This window comes from Mchenga conophoros, linkage group LG19 (assembly GCF_057382185.1).
Source record: "Mchenga conophoros isolate Kocher_MC1m ecotype Shallow Benthic linkage group LG19, M_conophoros_male_GT1.1, whole genome shotgun sequence".
In the NCBI taxonomy this organism is placed as follows: domain Eukaryota; kingdom Metazoa; phylum Chordata; class Actinopteri; order Cichliformes; family Cichlidae; genus Mchenga; species Mchenga conophoros.
Genome location: NC_140544.1, coordinates 24,357,177 through 24,380,887, shown reverse-complemented (window position 1 = coordinate 24,380,887; position 23,711 = coordinate 24,357,177). Strand labels below are relative to the sequence as shown.

At 39.6% G+C, this 23,711-nt stretch overlaps 1 protein-coding gene across 1 annotated transcript in view; it reads left to right on the top strand.

Annotated features, from left to right (window-relative positions):
* dph6 (diphthamine biosynthesis 6) overlaps nucleotides 1-23,711 on the top strand; it is a 56,462-nt gene that overhangs the window by 16,398 nt on the left and 16,353 nt on the right. Inside the window, exons 6-12 of the mRNA XM_085257458.1 lie at nucleotides 7,001-7,062; nucleotides 7,473-7,567; nucleotides 7,661-7,754; nucleotides 9,577-9,727; nucleotides 10,106-10,231; nucleotides 13,573-13,702; nucleotides 13,829-14,003. Coding sequence (XP_085113584.1) covers nucleotides 7,001-7,062; nucleotides 7,473-7,567; nucleotides 7,661-7,754; nucleotides 9,577-9,727; nucleotides 10,106-10,231; nucleotides 13,573-13,702; nucleotides 13,829-14,003 — 833 coding nt within the window. The remainder of the gene's footprint in view (nucleotides 1-7,000; nucleotides 7,063-7,472; nucleotides 7,568-7,660; nucleotides 7,755-9,576; nucleotides 9,728-10,105; nucleotides 10,232-13,572; nucleotides 13,703-13,828; nucleotides 14,004-23,711) is intronic.

Sequence of the window (23,711 nt, the reverse complement as noted above, 5' to 3'; positions counted from 1 at the left end):
TTTCCCTGGTATATGATGTTAAGATCCCTACCTGTATCTACTTGACAGTGCAGCTGGATCCCCTTTGACGGTGCCGGTGATAAACGATAATTATGGCTACAAATGGTTCTTTTTACTCTCAAACTACTCGTGGCGATAGATCATCATGTAGACACTGTTTACGTGCTGTTAAGTGGTTGTTGTCACCTTTGGTAGCAATCAGTCGAAAAGGGGTCCACGGCTGACTGATGACCCACAGAGCTGTGTGAGGCGTCCATGATATTCTGCATATCTTTCAACACTGCTCAAATAACCTCTTATAGAATGCACTTGTCAAGCCATTCATCATTGGTGCTTTATTTCCTGGAGCCATTTCTCATTTTTAATGGGTTTTATAAAGGACATATTGGTAATAAATAATATTAACTTGTCAGATGCCCATCAGGGTGGAGATGATGTCAGAATCCATTTTTCTCTCACAGTATCATAATTGTGTTTACTACAGACAACATTTTTTTTCTTATCTTGATTTGCATTTGTAACTCGATAAAATCTAAGTCTGCATTTATATTAGCTATCAATCAACTTCCTAAAATGACAAGCATGTAACCAAAACAGCCTACCTTAAAGACCTCAATCACCCTCTAACCCTGCAGCTTCTGCCAAGCTTTTTACTCTAAACACATCTTAACTCTAAAAGCAAATTCTCAACATTTTCTGGAAGATTATAATTAGAAAGGAAAATCACCTCGGGTGACTATGAGTGTGTATCTTGGCCTCCCACTGTAGGTGTTTGTGTGTATTTAGGGATGTGTGTGTTGGCTACAGGTAAAAAGAAAAGATTTTATCAGCCCTGACTTCTCACCTGTCCCAAGGCAGCGGTAATTAGAAAGGAGAGAATTGAATAGGGGTGCAAGAGCCCAAGGCATTTTAGGCAGCACTCATATAATTGCAGCTTTGGTGGAAGCAGGCCTGTGCAGTGAGGTGTGCTGTTTGGGGGAGATTGGGTGACAGAGGGGCATACCTGGTGGCCTTTGGTGTTTGTGTGTGAGAGAGAAAGCAAGAAAAAAGAGATTTGGAGGGATTAAGATGTGCAAACCCCAGGAGGAGAGGAAAAATACTTTCACAGGGCAAGGGTTAAGTTTGCAGTTGCACAGATAGCTACAACTTAGAATATTCTGTAGCTAGAAGAAACTGAGTTTTTTGGGGCCTTTTCTTTCTTTCTTTCTTTCTTTCTTTCTTTCTTTCTTTCTGTCTTCTTTTAAAGAAGTTTATGTTTCTTAGTAATAAATCCCTGTAATGAAAAGACAGGTGTCCAAATGCAGGATGATCCTCTTAGTGAATTCTCTGGAAGTGTTCCTTTGTGTGCTGACGGTGGGGGAAAAAAATTCAGTCATTGAAGATCCCAAATTGCAGGCAGGGAAATAAGTTCAACTGGATCTGAGCCTACGAATGTCAGCTAAAGCTTCTAATGAGCAAAAAAGCATTCGTCTGAAAGGTGGAGGCACATTCCCGTTTTTGGTGCTGTGTCTCTGCAGCTAACTGTGGATAATTGGAAATCCTAAAAGCTAGTATTAAATATTCATGTAATTAGTTAATCAATTGATTAGTGCATGTGCGTATAAGGGCACAGGTTCAGCAGTTAATTGGTCCTCAGCTCCAGAGATAATTGGCATGTGTGAAATCACGGTCTGCCTGTTGGAAAATCTTTTATCTCTGCATGAACTTTTACCCTTCACACGAACACATCCTTTAAGCTCGGAATTAGGGAACTTATGTCACGTGTTTGCTGTCACTGATCACCTCGTCACTTTATCATAGTTTAATGTATATTTAAAGGACAATTGGTGATCAGAGACCTCAATGGTTTGTATGTTTGATTTGAATATTAGAACTACATTGGCAAAGCATCTAGATATAGAAACAGTACCAAACAGAGCCTGTTATCAGATATGAGATTATCAACCCCTGTAAAAAGATGCAGGTTGTTCCTGAAATTAAGTGTTCTGTCCTCTAACCCGGACCGATTTCATTTGTTTTTTTAAACAAACTTATGTTATTTGTAGACATTTTCTGTACCACAATGAAGTACCATGGCGCCACAGGGTATCTGATAGTGTAAATAAAAAGAGTCTTTGCTTGGTATTGTTTCTATATATGAAGGCACCATTACAAATTGAGACTTTAGAAAGCCACACTGTAGGATCAGGTTTGATGCAGATTGCAGGATGGCATTACCTGCTGAATTAGTGCCCAGGATCTATGGTTGTTATTCCTTCACTATTGCTTTCCATGCTTTGTTACATTTGGCACAGTGCTGGTGTTGCGTGTTTTCGTGCTGCATTCCTATTTTTTGTTTTGTAGTTGTGGGTTGTTATACAAGTCACATTGTGAGATGATCATCCTAAATTTCTGCCATTGTCAGGATTTTGCCTTGGATTGCAGAGTGGTTATAATGGACAACTTTGAACTTCACACATGGTGCAATGGAGGGCCTCTGACTAAAGATGTCGCCATGATTTTTTTTCACATTGTCATCTTTTGTCTGGGACAGAAAAAAAAAAAAGCAAAACAAGTGGGGATGTCTTCAAAGTCAGAATTCTGACTTTTTCTCTTTGTTTTTTTCCAGTGGCCCTAATCCTCTTCCGTAGATAGTCAATAACAGACATGTGATTTCAGGCTGCAAGTTTAGCTTACTGCTCACACGTCAGGTTCAACTGCTTTCTGCTTTGACTGTTTAGAAACTAACAAAGATGAAGTTAGTTAGACAGATAGGTAATAGATTATTTAAAAAAATTAAAAAATACATACACAGTATTCCCACGCCGGACGGTGCACCTTTCATGGACTCGCGACATCATCTGTAAATTTATATTGCAGGAATTTCATTGCATGTTTCTATAGGTATTTAATTCTTTTTTACATTTCAATTATTTTTGCAGTAAAATAAGCATTTTCTAACCTAGAAAATTAATAACAGAGTTATAACAGGGTTTTCAAAGACAGTGGGAAGGTTTATAAGAGTGTGGGGGAGGATTTTTATGACTCAAAATTAATCACTAATTAATTAATTATTAAAAATAATGGAATAAACATATGGTTTCTACTTTGTGGATTTTTACCTTTCGACCTAATCGAGGAAATACTGTATGTATACCTTTTGTTTCCAGTCAAGTTGCATATTCAGATCCACTGTTCAATTATAGTGATTGAAATATCCTGAGTGTACTAGTACAAATCAGAAAGAGAAGCAACCAATCAGAGAATGTGCTGGAAAAAATGACTAAATGAGGAATAAGTTCATTGGTGAATTCTTAAATAAACTTTTCCAGCTCTTTTAATTTCATCCATTAAAATGTTCCAAGATAACTGTACTAATTTTACTTTGCTGTCAGTTATTAGAATCCATTTATTTTTTAAATTTCCATTATATGGCATGCACTGGAGATTCTGTTGTTCTTCTGTTCAGTGAAAATTATGAAATTCACGTGTTAAAAACAAAAAGACATTCTCTACTGCAGATGGTTTGGGCTGTTTTGGGGTTGAGGTTTACCTTAAATAGTTTAAGAATGATAGGCTGCATTTTTTGTTTGTTTTTTAAATTACACATTGTTCAGTTTCACTCTAGATCTGAAAAATATTTTCCACAGGTTCATTTTGGTCCCCAGTTTCTTCTCTATCATTTGTTGGACTGGAAAGATTTCATCTTGATGTGATTGCTACGCGGTTCATGCTGCCCATTATTTTGCTAACAGACACTGAATTTCAGATAAGAGCTTGACAAATTTCACATATAACCTTAATCTTATCATCCTTTGTACCGTGCTACTTCCCTCTTCTCCTTTCTTCCTCTCTGTTTTGTATTCCTCTGTCTGTCTTGCGAAGATTAGGTGATAGTGAACAGCTATTGTTTTGGCGGGGGTCTTTGAGTGCATTGTTTAAAGGCTGGTGCAGCTCACCTACTAGGGAGGAGATGCTTATTTCATCCATTTAAAGGCTAAAATGTTACACATCATGAATCCAATTTTCTCTGCCTTTTCTCTCTGAAGGCAAGGATTAAAGCTGAGCTGTCAGCTGCCAGATCTTAAGACAACCTGCGGATGCCTGCGATACTGCGCTCAGCTCAGCTCAGCTCAGCTCAGACAGTATCTAGAATCTCCCAGTTTTTAATTTGGCATTAGGCTCAGTAAGCAAAATCACAGTCACTTTCAATTAAATAGGTAACTCACTGCTGTGGGTTTACATGAATCAACCTTTTCGAGATGGGAAAACCCAATCGCGATCGTTTAAAGGAATTAGTACAACATTAAAAGAAATAATTTCATTCAGTGACTTCTAAGATTTTCTGTAGAGATCAGATGGATTTATTTTTTCGAGAACACGTCTATGCTTTAAAACATTTTTTATTATTATTTATCGGTTAACTTCTCCTACAGCTTGCAGTTTTAGTGTTTTATATGTGTTTTTATATTTTTAGATTGTTTTTAAAGACTATTTTTTAAACCTCGGTATAAAAACATAATTGTATAAATGACTCTCGGTTTCCTGGTAAACTTTTTCTTCCTCCTTAATTTCAAACCCTAAATGTCGGCACTGTTCTTGAAAAGAAATGCTCTCCCTCATTACTGGACTCCCTGGTTTTAAAGTTCACTGAATTTAATTGGAGTTTTATAGGATAATACGAGGTAAAAAGCCCTTTTAAAGGAGAGCTATTCCTCTCAGTCTCTCTTAGGAAAGCTCCTCTCTCTACAAAGTGCGATCTTGCTGTCTCTGGCGACAGACTAATGGCAGCTTCTGGTGGGCTTATTTGGGTTTAATGTGGCATAATGAGGTTAGGTAATTGGGTTTAGGTCAAGTTGTAAAACAGGTTCAGAGGAGACAGAGATGTGAAGATCATGTAAATGAGTGATGTTAGATTGCTAAAGGCTCACACTGGCGGCTACTCAAACACTTTGCAAAGAATGTATGTTCCAAGTACAAGCTCACTGCATCTACTCTCATTTCCAGTTGGTTTGAGTAACCTTAAGTCAGTCAGAAACGTCAATTAAGAGAACACTCATACAAGTGCTAAGTGGTCTTGGGAGAAATGCCTCCGCATTAGTGTCGTCTTTGTATCGTTTTATCACTCACTCCTGTCTTCCTGGTTTCCGTCATCCTCTTCTTTCCTTGTAAATATCAAATCATGTATGATATATTATTTAAGAGTGAGGAGGTTAATGAACGTATTAAAAAATGCGGCATCCCCTCAGCAATTTGGAGCCAATTATTAAAATTTGTTAAAAGGCATGACTAATTAAAGAGGATATTTAAATTGGATTGAATTTTAATGCTTTTTTTTCATCTCTCCTTATTACCTTTGTGGCAGGGTTAAGATGAGAGGATGTTGAGATTAGATATTCTCACACTAATTAAGACCACAGATCCCCTGGGAAGAGAATAAGGGTCTGCTCATTCTCTCTCCACACTTTCTCCACCCTCCTTCCCTCCCGCCTTCTCACTGTTATGGCCCTCCGTCCCTCCCACTGTTGTGGCCCTCCATCTCTCCCTGTAGTGCCGGACCACCGGGGCCCGGAGGAGAGACACAGCTGGGATTAAGATGAACTGGGATGGGATGCGACGTCCTTCCTTCACATCACCTCTGCCTTCCCTCACGTCTCCCATCCATTGCTCCCCATGGGGGCCCGTTGATGACACGTTAACCTTTGAGGCTGTCAGGCCATGAGAGAAGAGAGATTCTCACATTTCGATTAACTTAGTTCCTTTAATTAAACACATGAACATGCCAATGAACAGGATCACCTGATGTCTAGGAGTAGTGGAGCTATATTAGATTTTGAGAGAAATAATTTGGGTCAGCAGCTTTTTTTTATGGCGATGACATCGTTGTCATGTTACTCATCAGTTATTTGATAATGATTATGTCGATCGGTTAATAGGCAACCACAGAAAGGGCAAAGAAAAATGATGAAGAATAAGGAGAGACTTCACTAGCGGTCATCGTATTTCTGTAAAACAGTCAGGTGTTTTGCTCTAAAGATGCAAGCATGACTTGGCTTTCTTAAAATATAGCATTTTACATTCGTGTCCTGTTATGTTTTTATTGTTCTATTCTTTGTAGAGAGCACCTGGTACTCAAAGCTTTGTGTTTTGTTGGAACAGCAAAGAATGTGCAGCAGGAAATCATTGGCTGCACTTTCTTTGTGAAAGGAGTGACAGGGTGAGATGGAGTTCTGCTTAGTGCCCTCAGGAAAGAGCCTGTAGAGCACAAAATCAGGACTCAGTGTCACAAAGTAGTAAAACCCTGCAATTCTCAACAAGCTGAGTAAACTCCTCGCTGTTTTCAGCCTTTTATTCCTACTAATATGTAGAGTGTTCCTAAATTAGAGCTATCAACGCACTAATCTTTCATTTAAGCTCAGGTCTGGATTTGGATATGTTATCAAAAGGGGAAGCGGGCTGCTAGTTGGATTTACTTGTTTTTGTGTCTGGGGACTGAGGGCCAGTCAGCCTGTATTTTAAAAGCGTGGCACCACTGGATATGCATACAAAACTCTCCACCACCCTTCTCTTCCCTTTCTTCTTTTCGCTCCCATTCCTGTGAGTCACTTCCATGCACCATTTCAGGGGAAGGGGAGGGGAAAGCCAAATAAACAAGATCTCTTTCCAGAGTTTATGTTCTCAAAGGGAACTTGTTGGGGTGGGGGGTTGTGGGCGAAGGATTGGGGGGGAGGGGGGGGTCTGTGGCCAGCAACTGAAAACTGTTGCCCTTACCCGGAGAGATCTGTGTACACTACTTGCAAAGTCAAACAAATAGATCCAGGGCGCAGGTTTACATGTGTGTTTGTGCGACTGCCCGTAAACCTCCCTGCCTGTCATCTTCAATCACTGTGTTGTGTTGCTGATCCGACCGCGCTCTCTCTCTCGTTCTCTGTCTGTTTGCAATGGTGTTTGTGTTTGTATTTCTGTCTTTGTGTATTGCTTTGTGTACATTCATATGTGTCTCTTCCCACATGTGTGCCAGGCCTGGATCCAGAGAAGCACTTAGGAAAACCTCTGGCTGACATGGAGCCCTACTTGAAACAGGTAATTGGATGGCAGATACTCCACCACACTTTCAGCCTCTTATCTCCAGGACATTACCTGACGTTCATTTCAAAGTTGGCTATGAAACAATATGAAATCATGTAGTTAAAATGATGTATTGTCTTGATGATTTATATATATATATATATATATATATATATATATATATATATATATATATATATATATATATATATACATAAATATATATATATATATATATATATATATATATATATATATATATATATATATATATATATATATATAAAATATGATTTATGATTTAATATAAATATATTTTTTCATTCAGCAATTTATACATTTTAAAATCCAGTGTTCTATTGAAAATTTGGGATTGAATTGAGATTAAAAAATTATAAACTGAAAGTTTTTCTCTCCCTGAGTAGCTCTCCCAGAAGTATGGAGTCCATATATGTGGGGAAGGAGGTGAATATGAAACCTTCACCCTTGATTGTCCTCTCTTCAAAAAGAAGATCGTTATGTGAGTAAAGCATTATAAACTGTGTCTGACACTTTTGCAGCATGTGTGTTCTTTCCCCAAATATATATGGACGTTCATTGTGCGTTTGTGCAGTGATGGGGCGGAGACGGTGATCCACTCAGCAGATGCCTTTGCACCGGTTGGCTACCTGCGCTTCACTAAAATGCACACGGAGAGCAAAGACACCGTGAGTCAAACTTCCATGAGTTATAACTTGTTTCGCAAATGAGATCAATGGCGTTCAATGCCGAATCGATAATTTTACAAGCAAAAGTTTGAGTCGCTTCGGGATTGATTGCTTTAAAACTGCTCTCAGGGCAAAACAAATACAAGAACAAAACCCTTTGGTGTCTGATAACTTTGTTGAGGAGAAACACAGCACTGCAGGGCAGGGTTCAGATCGACCTCCAGAGGGCCTCTCTCTTGCTCCGGCGCTCTCTCTCTTACAAACTTTTGCTCTCGGTCTTTCCCTTCATCCCTCACTCTCTCTCTCCTCTAGCCCCACATGGCCTACTTTGACGTCTGCAATATTCACTGCAGCCTGAAACTAGGCCCAGCTTAATAAACATGTCTGCTCACATTAAGGCACTTTGCATTCAGGTAGCTGGCTAAGCGGACATAAGCAAGGGTTGTGGATGGGGGTGGGGGGGAGTAGAAATTGGCTTTTGGTAAATTAGAAGCTGCGGAGGGCCTCACAGGCTTGAAGATTTGCAAACATTTTACTTTGTCTGCAAGAGCGGACAACTTTAGAATCCTTAAATAATTCCCAGAAAGTTCTGATCGAGACATTGCCTTCATTTATGTTTACTTTTTAATTATGCTATTTTAGGTTGTGTAGTTCAATAAGAAACCTATTGGCTTATTGGTGTTCCTGCTGAAAGCAAATGCTCCTTGTGTAACGGTGCTGTGAGCTCAAAGTTGCACTGTGGGATTAACATGTCTCCAGGGTGGAGCATGTGATTTCTATGTGAGTTTCATTGTGGGTTTTTATGTGCAATAGAGTGCGTTTGTGTTTGTATTTATATATGTATGTAAGTATATCTTGATGCTGGATGGGGGGATGGGACTGTTATGGACAGAAAACATACCCCTGTCCCACATCTTCTGTGACCCTGCAGCCTCACTCCCTACAGCTATATAATTTTTAACTCCCCACACTCCAACCCCCAACACACAGATACATTCACAGCCTCTCAGAGCCCCTCTAGCCCCCCCTAGGTTGCTGGGGGAAGAGCACGGAGAACCAGGGCCTGCACGAGTGGGAGCGGAGGGGGCGGGGGCAACCAGGGGAGAACCTGCCCTGGTTCAGCCTTCTGAAGCTTTTCTCGTCAGGGTGACAGATCTGCGGTGACACCAGCACTAGAGGAAACCGCACCAAGCTCAGGGGGTGGGGATGGACCACCATCATTTGCCCTCCGTTAATGCTAGTCAAGCTATTTTTCATGCTGGCCAGGAGAGAGGGGCTGAAGTATAATTAATTTGATTATCATATTGCCTAATGCGGTTGACAGCCGATGAGGGGGTGAATGAGTGTTGGGCATGGTGAGGGGGGCGTTGTGAAGATATGAAATATGTATTTAAATATGTGACGCCCCAGCAGGATTTGGCAGGTAATATGTATGCCTTAGAGAATGGTAATGATTTGTTATTTAAAGGAGTAGCAGAGTGCAGAGGGAAAGTATAAGTAAACAGATGAAATCCAGAACATGTCTCACCCATCCAGTCATGAGTTTTGACTGACAGCCAGCGTGATTGAATCTACAGTATCAGAAAACACCACTCCCTATTCGCCCGAACCGCGAATATGTTAGCATGTTGTTTCATATTCATTCACCTTGAAGTTATGCGTGTCTGGGTCCTTGTCATGAAAGACTGACACACACAGCCCACTTGGTGGGGTATTTGAAAAGATTGGCTAATTATACAGCGTTTTGTCTGTCTTTGCAGAAGGCTCCTTGCTCTTTGCTGGGCATTTGGCCTGATTTATTCCCTGTGGTGCTTTATTGCAGGATGTGGTGGCGAGAGCTTTGCCCCATGGTAGTTGTCCTTGCCAAAATGCCATTGACAAGATGACTGAGGAGGTGGAATATGCTGATCAAGCTGAAGACAACCAGCACGAATTTTCATCAAACTGTGACCTTAGTTGTCAGTGGGGCCACGGTGAGATTCATTTATTGGGAGAATCGCATGCACTGATATGCATGCATGAGTCTATATTTATGTCTTGGTGTGCCAGATGATATCTTTGTGTGGTGTAAGCGGGCTGAATCTGTGTCATGTGGCCAGCATCTTAATGCTAGTATTTCTGAATGATTGTTTGACAAGACCTGTCATTTTGTGGCAGTCTCTGACTTAATAATTCCTCTGACATAAACCGTTTATGCACAGTTTGTCTCTTAAGCAATATTTAAATAGTTATAAATGAATAAACAAACAGATTGATCTCTCATTTTGGGGTTTCTCAAAGTTATGAACAGAGAAAAAATACTTTAAAAAGTAAACTAACATTTTCTCTTCATCTCGTATCTCTTCATGCAGACGTCTCTCCATCTTGCTCTTTAAGAAGTTCCGGAGGTTATCAGTGGATCTGTGGCATCAATGGCCTGCAGAGCCAAGACTCTGGGATCCAGGGCCAGACATCGGTAGCTTTCATCCAGCTGCAAAGTAAGGGAAAGTATTAAAAGTGTTGAGCTCTCTGGAAAATCACAAGGGTCTGCTAGAAAATTCTTTTTTGCCTCCCTGAAATCGCAAACTGCTCACTTTACACCCACCCTCCACACCCACCCACCAAAACAAAAAAATGAAAGAAAAAAAACAATGAAAAGAAACACATGGAGAGAATTTTGTCCCCTGAGTGTCTTTCTTTCTCCTCGCTGGGTTAGCTAAACACACACCAGGAGAAGTAGCAGAGTTTGACAAGTCATTCTTACTTAGAAGTGCTCGTCAAGGCAGCAGGCAAAGCATGCGTCAAAGACTCTGTCCATGACAAGAACAGGATCGCATGCTGGCCACCAAGCAAGGACAAGCATTGCAAATTAACGAAAACTAAAGCTTTTTACACACACGCAGTGTGCAGGCGTGTTGGGTGGGTTATCTTTTTTTTTTTCCCTGCAGAAGTTTGAAAGTGTAGGCTTTTACAGTGTATCACAGTCTTTTTTTCTCCTTCTCTTTTTTTGATGGGGAAAGAGGAGCGAAAGATGAAAAGCATATTTAATGTTTATCGTGGTGCTTGGCTGAACAGCCTTCACAGTGCAGAGACAATATTAAACAAGTTAATATTTAATGAACAACCTCTTTGTATGAGGGCGAAGTAGTCTGAGACGCTAGTGTCGGCAAAGGAAAAACAAACTTGAAGCTCTTTCAAATGATTGTAGCGAGAAAGGCTTTGCTTTGAGCCCTTGTGCCTGCGTTTGCATCCAAAGCCTACATCGTGTGTGCATACTGTGCTAGACTGCACTTTACAGAAGAGGTCCACCATTACCACTTTAAAGCAATAGATTTCAATGTCAGAAAACATTTCTAATCTATCCACCTTTTAAATACTAAAGTGACAGAATTAAAATGACATGAATATTGAGTAAGTATGCAGTAGGTGTAGCTTTATGCCGAATTGATTCAGAAAAGTAAAACAAAAAAATCTCAGGCTTTTGGTAAATATAGCTGAAAATGCGAATCTTGTTCAAACCTGTCCATTAACACTAGTGGATGCAGTTCAGGGTTGTGCTGTGTTGAAAGTGACACATTTATCACTAGGTTCAAATTAGTAAGGTTGTTGTGTTTTTTATGTAACATGGTTTAGGGGGCTCATTCATATGGCTGACATGTTTATTATTTATTGTCTGAAAGGAAATTTCCAGTCTTGCTGACTAGTTTGTGACAATTAGGAAAACAGTTGTTGGAGACCAGGTGGCGACCATGTGCAGTCAATGCCTTTGAAATAATGGAGACCAGCTCTATTATGTCAAGACAACAACAAAACTGGGATAAAATGGCGATAAAGCAGTCTCCTATCAGTTTTCAACAGGGTCAAGATGGAAATTATATGCAATCTTTTTGCAATAATGTGGCACACGGCATGCCACCCACCCAATCTTGGTCATTCACTGGGTCAGATGGGTAACATTTATAATTTATGCATTTATAAACAAGCAAACAAGACACGGTTTGTAAGGGTTAATTCTTGTGTTACAAATTGCTGTGTACTGTGTGCCGTCCTGAGGGCTGACAGTCAGGTGGAGCGCAAGATTTTTTCTCTGTGTTTTTCTCCATATTTTTCCATTTAAATATGAGATATTAGATACTGTCGGAAACCAAGGTTTCCACGTGTAAATGAAAATATTGTTATTGTCCCAGATCCCTCCAGGTTTTTCCGCTCTGTGTGAAACTGAGTGGGAGCTGTGCACTGGGGCTGCTATCTCAGATCCTACAGTGAGAAAGCTTTGGTATGATTGTGTTTCTGAAGAAATGGGCCAGTAGAAAGGAGAAGCCAAACTCCTGAGTGATAAGATCAACCCAAACCTAAACATCGTTCACTCCTTCGTTGACAGTTAGAACTTGTGGTTCATGATGCCATAAACATGTTACAGAGTCCAGTCATTTTTACATATTTATTAACTCTCAAAGTCTGAAAGTCTGCTGTTTATTTCAGTAAATATATGCTTCACTCCCTGTAAGCCCTGTGATGTGTTTAGAAAAAGAAAGAAATAAAAAAGTGACATGCTGCAGGAAAGCCATCATCAAAGCGCACTGTTTTCTTAGGAATCTACTGTAGTTTTTTAATTCTTTAAACTGAAGCAATTTTCGGCTGTTGCCTTTTGACACTTACTTCATATTAAATATTAAAGTTAAGTTGCACCATTAAGTTATGTTCAGCTCTGCTCTCTTTCAGTAAACTCCTATTATTATCTTAGAGTAGGAATATACAGGGAGGCAACTTGAAACAGAGTGAGGACTGAGTAAACATCAGCCGGACAGACAGTGCCAAAGTTGCACTCAGAGCTTTGAGCCATCCACAAGTGCCAATTATACACTTGTTCTGATAACATCTCTCCCACTGATTACAAATAAATGAGCACTCCTATCAGCAATTATCGCATACATATCAGTGGCAAAATAATGTGTTAAATTTAGTGCAATTTGCAGTAAACTACCAGCCACAAACCTTAGTAACTCATGTTTGTGTGTTTCATCATTTGATGGAGCAGAACTCATCAGCGCAGACTGACTTTAACCTTTGCCAATCTGTTTGAGAATGATTGCAGTCAGTCTGAGTTAGACTGAGACAGGTTGTCTCCCACCAGGTGAACTGGTGACCAAAAGTGGTTTTCTATTGTCCTATTTTTACTCTAGTGGGACTGAGCTCTTGCAAAGAAAAATCGTATTTCTTGTAGGTTTATTTTTGTTTTTCAGCCTAATCATGACCTGCTTCACATGCGTTGATATCTCTTTGGACCTCATATTAAGTATCCCAGTAAAAAGATACCAAATGTTCAATATTTGATCAACACAACATCTCTTATCGGCTTAATTTGTCATGAAATAAGGAGAGAACAGGTCTCATATGACCATGAAACTGCTTGTCAGTCAATCATGTAAATACTTTCTATAATGGATTATGTGTAAAAATGGCTGAAATTCCCAAACAGTTAATGAAAAAGTTTTGGTAAACCTCTGAAACATATTTATCATTTGCTGTAGAATTCACTGTGGTGGTGTAATAAGACAACATTAAAAAATATCCATAAAATAAAATAAAAAATCTCATTTTCATTCTGTCCAGAAACTTAATGACCTCACTGTAATGGTGCTTAGCGAGACACTTTCATTTGCCACAGACCTTTGCATTTGGATTTTATTTGGACTGTACTGTACTGTTGTTTTATTGTATATTGCACACAAAAGCCTTTTGTAAAAATGCATATTTTAACCAAGCAGTAATAATGTTAGGCTAGTGTAATTTATTTATAATATATTATTATCACTTCCAATGTATTTACTGTCTATAGGGGAGTTGGACAGCAGGGGCTGGAAGATGAAGGACATTGTTCTGGTTCACCTGTACGTAAAAAACATGGAAGATTTTGTTGAACTCAATGCAGTCTATAAGAAACACTTTGACATCAACCCTCCAGCCAGGTAAGTGTAAAACATCTTCAATATTTACGCTGCTCAAACCTGCATTTACAGCTCATTCTTATTCTGTGTTTATTTTATTTATTTTTAGTACAGCAATCATCCAGTTTTCTTCTTGTTTTTGTGTAGGGTGTGTGTCCAGGTGCCTCTACCTGCTGGCCAGCTGCTGCAGATGGACTGTCTCCTCCATGACTGGACCGAGCCCCTGGCAGAGGGCTGCTTCAATCAGAAAGAAGCTCTGCACGTCCAGAGTCTGTCCCACTGGGCCCCAGCCAATATCGGACCCTACAGCCAGGCCCTCAGAGTAAGTCTAGAAAAATATCCCCAAAAGGGAAACTATTTCTTCTATTTACTTATTAATAAGTATTTACATTTCAGCCCTGTTATTCACAGAAATTATTGGTTTCCAAATGATAAAGTAAGTTTTTGGCTTGGACCAAGCAAAAAATAGGAAACATTACTGTAGAAAAGTAAGCATTAGATTAAAGAAGGATAATCAAGGATTAATCTGATGATTGACAAACCTTCCTGGTGATTCGTATGCTTTGTAATTGTGCGCTCTTGAAAGGCAATTAAAATTGTGCTTGTCCGTCTCTTTTGTCTTTTGTTTATATAGAGATGCACATGTGCGTATGCATGTGATTGTTCTGTATGACTTGTGTTGTGTATACATGTAAATATGTATCTCTTTCATAGTGGGGAGTGCATATTCATTTTTGCACTTGTTTGTAAAGTTAAAACTCAAACTTCTTTCATATTGTTTCAAACCCAGAAAGAATCTAGAATTCAAAGGGAGAGAAAAGGAAGTGTGGGCTGTGGTTGCACGGTTGGCTTGGTGTTGTGTTTACCCAGTGTGTATTATATAGGATTACACTTGTCAAGGTACTGTCAACAAGGATAGTGTCCATCTCCTCCACACCGTCCTTGATGTTGCAGCCAAATCCGTCTATGAGTGAGAACATGTGTGGATTAGCCATTCATTCAGAGCTTGATGGCAAATCTCTCCAGTGTGTCACCGAAGTTTAGTTTGGAGTCCTGAGATGCAACCTACAGAGTCAGGTTTGCTTTTAACATGCCAGCAGTGTTTGATTTCCTCAATGGAGTCTCATCGAGACATGAAATTGATGTCAGCTGTGTGCATGCGATGTTGCCTCTGGAAAGCAATCTAATCTTTCATTCCTCTAATGATCGTTCATATCCAAAGCAATTTGAGAAAACAATGAGAAGAGTTTGTTCAGAGCTGTGCACGGAGCTTCGTACGACCCCTGCGTGGTCTCTCAATGTGTCTACTCCTCCTCCACGCTACAATGGCTTAATTTGATCAAAAATGTATTAACGTCTCTTCAGTACAGATAGGGAGTTTTACATATTGATACAATTACCCCCTTGCTGTGAGCAAGCATGCAGTCCCACCCCTCCTCTCACCAGCACCATGGTGATGCCATCTTAATGACACTTTTATTCTTGGTGAGTGTTGGCAACAGGGACAGGGCGAGAACAGCGACCAAAGAGCTCTTGTGGAGAAACCTTCTCATACATTCCATTCCACGGAAATGAATTAGTGAATAAAAGAGGGATTTAACAATACAAAGGGATTGGAAGTTGGGGGGAATGGATATCAGAATATTAGATCATAATCATGACCAGAGAATCCAGTCAGCTATGTGAAGCTCAGCTATTTTTAAGATAATGAGTTGAGGGGGAAAAAATGGAAACAACTGGAAAAATAAAAAAGGTTTCTGTTACCTTTCTTTAACAATTATAGTAAATATATATAGTATATATATGTATATATAATATACATATATAGTAATGCTAACCATGTGAATCTAGGGTAGTCAGTCAGGGCTCTAAACTAATCAATGTCCAGCTGTACTGGGATCAGTTTATTCTTTTGACAAATGTCCACTGGTTTGAAAGACAGCACATGGCTGCTGACAGAACGCTCTGCCCCTGCAGGACTTAATTACAGTAGGTCTCCACATTGAGGCTTGGTACTGGTGGAGGTATAGGGAATGGCATTATAGATTGGCATTTGATGGATGCTGGACCTTCAAATTCTATTCGTCTATTCATCTGTCTGCTCAGCTTGTCATGTCTCTCTGCTTCAGCTTTCTGAAATGGCAGGCTGACTGAACGCCGGCTTGGCCTGGTAAGCTGACAGATTTAGATGTGACTTGATTTAAAGAATTAGTTAACCTTTATAATGTCAAAGCTGGGGGCCTCTTGAGGGCCTGTTGGTGTATTGTATGTTGATATATAATATGGCATCAGTTTAGGTTAAAGCCGCAAGCCATAAAGAAAAAAAAACACTAATTAAATTTATGCCCTTTTTTTTAATAATGTTTCATGTTGTTTCATACCTGACAGACATGTGTTTACAGGTTGAATTCACTGTGATATGAACTGTAGAGTAATCTTATCGTGTTATTAGTGAGCGTAGCTGTATCAAAGTTCTTCTCTTTAATTGTTTTGTTTTGCTGTCTTGTTTGTCAGGGATCTAATGAAAATTTAGCTGTCATTTGTTTTAGACGCAATTTACATCATCTAATTAAGATATAAGAAATTTCAGTCTTTTACTACAGCAATCAATTCATTAAGACAAAGAATGTTTCTCAGTTGGAAAATATCAAAACAAATTTTCTCATTACAATGAAAGACGAGTAATGGAATGCTTTTATGAAAGCTTTTAGGCAATTCTTTTGGAGTGACATAAAAGAAGCAGGAGGCGGGGGAAGGAGCACAAGTCTGTTTTTAGTTGGCTATGTTCCATGTTTTACACAGAAATGCATTACTAATAATAATAGATTACGCTTATTAGTTGCCAGATGGATCAAATTGGTCCATCATTCACTAAAGTCAGAGTTAGCAACAGGGGTCTCTTACTTGCAAGATCTGTTTAAATTAATGCTGGCCGTTCAGTCACATTCACTTCTGAGCAACATTTACTGCGGCACGTACGATACCCAAACCATGTCTGAACAGACAAACTATCAGCTGGATGGTTGTTAAACATCTCCTCTTTCCAGTTAAGGTAAGTGGCTCACCCCTGGGATATTTGCTGGGACATTATTCTCACTGATCAGATTCGGCGAGGTACGTTTGGGGAGTTGACTGCGCTAGCCTCAGGTTGCTGGTGAGCACTAACCCCTTGCCTCATTCCCCTAATTGTGAGTGACAGTCAATATTGTAGAAGATTGTCATGCACAAGCCCACGATAGGATTTGCATTGGATTTTGAGAATTGTCAAAGTGGACCGTGAGGCATCAGGAGGGAAGTGTATCTGACGCTGCCAATTAGTATCAAAGGGAGGAGTGTGTTGAGGCAGGCGGTAGAATTTGAATAATCTTCTTACAGGAGCATGAATGTCTAAAAACAAAGAGCTGAACTTTGTTTGGCCCTTTTGATGAAGAGCTGAGAGGTCAGGCTGAGTCAAAGTCAGACTGGGCCACCCGTGCTGGACAAAAGAGAAAATTGCTCTGCTTGTTTAAAGCTTCAGTTTAATTACATTGAATACAAGTTAAATAACAAACATTGCTTTAAGTCTGTTTAACATAATTGACATTGTAGATGGAGAGGAAACACAATATGAAAGAACTCTGAATGAAATGTGACAAATGTCTCCAAACACAACTGAAAATAGACTTTGTGGTTTCACGGTAAGCAGCTGAAACTGCTGACACACAATAAACAAAAATATGTGTATATGTTCTTTGCAGCTTCAACAGAAAATTAACAGTAGATGTACACAAATAAGTAAATAAAGACTGGCAAACGGTAAAAATGTGGGTACGTTTTATGGGTGTCACTCTGAATTTTTCACTCGTGTAAAGGAGCCGGCATGCAAAATTCAGCAGGCCCCTACCACATCAAATATGCCCCCACCTACCGAAACTTCCTCAGCCTACATCCAGAGACTACATCTACCTCAATTACCACAGAAGAGTAATTAGCCAAAAACCAGTGTGTGTGCACGCATCTGCGTTCAGGGAGGTATTCATGCAGCACGAACAGATTAATTAGGACATTTAACTTCATTTCTAATACAACAAAATTAATCCCATAAAAAATGAGGGATCTCGGAGGAGGTGCCTGTCAGCATCTGACGCTTCTCCCCTGTTTGCCATAATCTATTAAAACCTTGCTTTTATCTCACCTCTCCCCTGTCATACTTTATGGATTTTTTCATAAACATGGCCCATACTTCATAAATGTCTCAATTTTCTAGTCTATTAACATTACTTCAAAAGCGCTTGATAAAAGAGGAGGGCATGCGTGAAATAATGCACCAATAATATGAAAACGCTGGAGGCTAGAACAGTAGGGGCGGCTCTCCAGCTTGAATGCTCAGACAATGCAAGGGATGTTATCAACTTTAATAAAAGAACAAATGATCACTTCCAACTAAGGAGGAGGGAAGATGAACCGGCGAGGGGGGAAATGGGTTGGGCCAGGAGGGGAACAGTTGTCGAGTAATTGAGTCGATGAAAAATGAGGTCTTGAAGGCTCAGTGGTTTCAGCAGTCGTGAGATTGAAGGCTAGTTGAAGCTGCGGTGTTCTTTAGCGCATGTAGTTACTTGCTCCTAAGTTGCAGAAGAGGATGTTAACACAGATTTGTTTGTTTTTTATCTTTTTATTTCACTGAGAATAAGCACAGGGAGAATAGGCTGCTTGTTTCCTTTCCTGAATTATGTGCAATGAATTGAACCTTTGTCTTTCTATTCTCAAAGGTTTTAACTGACAGTTAAGCTTCACCTCAGAGCGTTTCCCAAACAATCATTGATTCAGTCCCTGTCTCTATGCATCACCCAAGTCTGTCTATGTAGGCTTTAGTTATCCTACCCTAACACCAGGGTCAACTGTCTGCACTTGAATTGGACACACACAAAACACAATGATCAAACCCGGTAAGACCTTACCACAGTGGCATGTCGGCTGTATGCCCTGAGGCCGAGTCTTACAAGGACACACACAGACACACACACACCTGTGTGCTCTTTGCGATAGGCTCTGTCTGAGTGACAAGGTAAACTGGTTTGGTCATTAAAAAAAGTCACAGCTGACTCAATGTAATACACTCATGATTGACAGGATAGGTACACAGCAGTCATGCTAAACTCAGCAAGATGCAAATATATATATATATATATATATATATATATATATATATATATATACACACATATATATATATATGTATGTATGCAAAGGCAAGCAAAATAAACACCCGAGCGTACACGCATCATCTCAAACCAACAGTAAATGTACACCTAACAAATGTTGTCATATATTTACTTGCATACAGACAACATATACACATAATCTCTCCTATATTACAGAAACAGGACTTCCTTTGCCTCCCCAAATATAATCCTGAGGAATATATCCGCTTTGAAATATGGTTCATAGTTTCGTCTAGGGACCGTGCTGGAGCTACTGCACGGGGAATGTACATTTTTGCCTCTAAATGTCTACACTTATATGTGACAGGTCAAAGGAGATTACCTTTTTAATCTGATGAAGAGGCAGTTTTATGTGAAGCGCTACACAGCAGCAAGGGTAATTATATTCTTTCCAGCCCTATCCTCCCTGGACCTTGTCCCCCCTTTCTCTCCTGCTGTGATTGTGTGGAGGCTGACCTACCGTGGCAGTAGTCATTTCCAGAAGGCATGACGTCCTTTGCTACATTATCCTATGCTGCTGCTGCTGCTGCAGCACTATGTGGGTACAGGCTGGTATCAGCTTGTACCAGGCGAGGACAGGGGAAGGACTGGATCTGTCAGAATACATCGGCTCTCATGCGATCGCATTTGCCGGCGCTGTGCCTCTGCTTCGGCCCCTGCCACACTCCCACTCATTAATGGGCCCAGCCATGACAACTGATCCTAATTGCCTTTGAACAGCTCTTCATGTATTATTGGTGCCTGACTGCCTTGGTCCATGTCAACAAGCCATGGGAAGCAGGGACAGCATTGCCACAGTTATCGTCTCTCTTTTTTTCCCCTTATATATGTACATATACAGACAAGGATGCCAATATATTAATATAAGTATTTACACATTGTGTAAGTGTGTCTTTACACACAATTAAATATTAAAGCTACAAAGACCTTGATTCCCCCAAGAAATTGAGTTGTGTCTCTAGTGGATAGCATCTACAAAAGTCAGTCATCTTTGTAGTTTTACAAATAAGTAAACTTCAATTTGTTAAAAAAAAAAATGGATATATACATGTGTGTGTATATATATATATATATATATATATAACATTTGGGGGTTTGTATGTAGGGAATGCACTAGAATATTTAATGATATGTAGATTAATGTAATCAGTTGTGGTGTATGAATATGATTACACTTGATAAATAGTAGTCTCTGCTTTTTAATTTGAGAGAACCACATGGTACGTGTGTGTGTGTGTGTGTGTGTGTGTGTGTGTGTGTGTGTGTGTGTGTGTGTGTGTGTGTGTGTGTGTTTGTCTGTTTGCTATTTCTGTATGTGTTTGTGTGTGTATGTGAATGCATCCTTGTTTGCTTCTCACTTTGTCACTGCTGATGAGCAGTGGAGGGGTGAATGGTTCAGAGACATCAAGAAGGCATCTGAAAAGCGTCATGTAAAGATCCCACCACCGCAGACATCTGCCAAGACACTCGCGCTATTACAATTGCAATCACAAACACTCAGTCAAAACACATCAATTATTTGTAGTCCCATGTGTGAATTATTACCCCATATCCAACTATTTACTTCGCATTTCACCCATCTATTTGAATACAGAAAAAGGAGAGGTGGGATGGCTTAGCTTTTTATTTGTGGAATGAAATAACTGAATACCAAATGCATAGATAAAAAGCATGGCAGCGTGTCCTGTCCACTTCCATCACTGTCTGAGAGAGGAGAGACGTATGACCATCCCATTACTATGGTAACTAGCCACTCTTTTCAGAGCTGCCCGGGTGTGTTTCTTCCCCCAGCAGTGACGAGAGGGCATAGCTGACGGGGCCTACACACACTCGCACATGCAAACACACAGATTGGGAGGGTCTGGAAGACGCTTTTCTTGTGAAATCTACATGTGTGGCAAATCTAGACAGAACAATACAGTGACCAACACGCATACATGCTAGTGTGGTGACATGCAGACAGTAATAAGTAACAGCATTAGGAATTGTAACCCACCGCCTTGTCAACAATTTATTCTTACCCAAAGTCTTTAAAGCCAAACAGTCAGCTCAGAAACATTAATTGAATCTAACTCTCACTGATGATTGAATTCAATATTGGAAAGAGTTTAATACAGCTGCCATTATACGCTATTTCTATATTTGTTATGCCTGTGTTTCAGCTATTCCACAAGTTCAACATATTAAACATGGCTGTAAGTGACTAGCTTAGAAATGAGTATTGCATCTTTTTAATTTTACACCCTCACTCTATCATAAATTTCACATAGAGCAGTTCTTGTAAGTAGTAGCTTCAAACCTGGGTTATTCATTTTTCAAAATGCCATTGTCATCAAAGTATGCTTTGCTGAGGTAAAAGTACTGCAGATGAATAATATACTGCCTCCTCTTTTTGGCATGTGTCAGCATGTTTACTTTTATTGTGTTTTTTCTTCTTCTAATTTTTCCTATAGAAATGTTATGAAAGAGAATGTCAGGCACTGTGTGTATCGGTAATATATGATGAATTTGAGATGTTCATTTAATATAATATAGACTGCACAATGTCTTCTGCATGCCAAAATGCATTGAGCTAAATTTGATGCACTCACACAGCTGTTAATTTTCTTCTAGGTTTTTCACCTAGGATTTGGTGCATTTTACGAACCATGCTTTTTTATATTTTCCTATAGTGTTATATTATTATACAATACTCATACTGTAGGAATAATACATGATAGTTTATTATTTGACGTTATCCATCCTTGTGCCCTTTTTTACTAAAATATTTTTTCATCTTTGTGATTTTGATTTGTTCCTCTTTATATTATTAATGTCACGTTGCGGCTATGTTGGCGTTTCATTGATAAAATGAAAAAATACAAAGTGGAATCAAGTGAATGTTAAAAATATATTTTCCTCGTATTGTTTCTTTTTTTGTTTTGTTTTTTAAATCCACGATCCTGCAATTCACCAGTTGTATTTGTGGCTTGTTTCTGTGAATAGTTTAACTTGGTCAAAAAAAAGAAAGAAAGAAATGAAACGAAAATCCACGGAGACTCTGATGCTGTCTGGTCAGAATGTCCGTGCTTTGACTGGACTTTATACAGTATCTGCGCCATGGCTGATGTGCCAGCTGCCTTTTTAATGCAGTCATACTGCCATCTGTTGAGATGAAGAAGGAATACATTTCATTTGCTCTGCGCTGCAGTTTCTCTATCATATTTCTGTCAGCTAGTCTTCTTATTTTAAATGTTTAATTTGTTGTTTATTTTTCCACACTAAGCTACACATTGTGTCCACTGCAAAAAATTAATTTTCTAGAGGATAGACAAGACAGGATGTGTGTATGTGTATGGACTTTTCTCGCTCGATTAGCAGCTTCATTTTGCTGCGACACAGAATGATTGATTCAGCCTGTGTCATGCAGAATAGACATTTCACACCGTGGTCCTGTGCTGGTTATACCTCATATACACTCACACACAGACTTGTTTAACTTCACTACTCCTGACAGTTACACTTTAACGGCTATAGCATTTTATTTTGACATAATTCTTCTGTGGCCAGGTTAAGTTGACGCTTCTCTTACCAGCCAGACTAAGAAATGTTGCTTCACGGAAAAGAAAAATATGAAAAGACAGAAGAGACGAGGTGGTCGCAGCTGGGGAGGGAGAAAGAACGGGGGATGAGGGTTGTAGTTTCAGCATCATTCAGTCAGACAACATGCCCCTCAGCTGAAACAGCGAGACCCTCCCCGATTCTCTCGAATTAGGGAGATTAGCGGGAAAGCGCATAATGCAGGATGATGGAATTTGTCATAATTTGCATTGTCCTGGAAAGATTCGGCTTGATAGAGCGATGCATGGAGAGGCTTGTCATGTCCCACGGGCAGGTCATAGAGGAAGCTTGGCAGAAATGATTTTTGCGATATGTGCATCAGTCGTAAAAGCCTCACAACCAATTTGTCAAAAAATGTGAGGTCGGGACAGTTGAAGGCAGCAGGGCATTTTGCCTAACGCAATGAAAACCCATGCCCCTCCATCACTCTTCATTTTCAACCCAACTCTGGTGTGGCACAGTAGTCTGAAGCAGCACACAATTATATTACATCAGTTTGAAGTATTTGTTATGTTTATTTGATCGTATTTCTTAAATTTAACATCATTTTAGCAGCAATAAATGTGTCCAGCAAAACACAACACAACACATATTTTATTTTATTTTTTTAAGTTTACATTTTTTATGACGGGGAAAGATGCATTTACTTTTTTTGTTTTGTCTTTTGTTTATGCCTGTTGACGTTCCAGTGTGTGTCCCTTGGCATCCAGCAGTCAAGCTCCTCTGACCTTGGTTATAGTACTGACTGGCAGCTCCTGACCAGCATTAAGTTGACTAGAGCTGGCATGGCAGTGTTACTCTTCCACAAGGTTCATTGTGTATGGAGTAGGCATGTCGAGGGCAGACATAACAGACAGAAAATAAAAATACATATGAGCTTAGTGAGGGTGGGGGGCTGGGGAATAGCCAGTGCCCCTCAGACTGACCACACATTGCTTCAACACTGGGTCATTATACTTGCGTAATATTGCATATTTTGCTAAAATTGTCACTGTGTCTTCAACATATGTTTATGGATTGCTTTCAAAATAAATGTTTCATTTTAGACCTGAGAGCACGCATTCAGAAATGCCTCTTCTTTGTGCAATTTATATGGCTATTTATGTCGCAGTTTAAGTAACACTGATGTCGTCTGACAGTTGAGCATACAGGGGTTAGGCTCAAACTGGAACACAAACAGGATGACAAAAATAAAGAGAGTGGAAAAAAGAGGAGGGAATAAAAAAAAA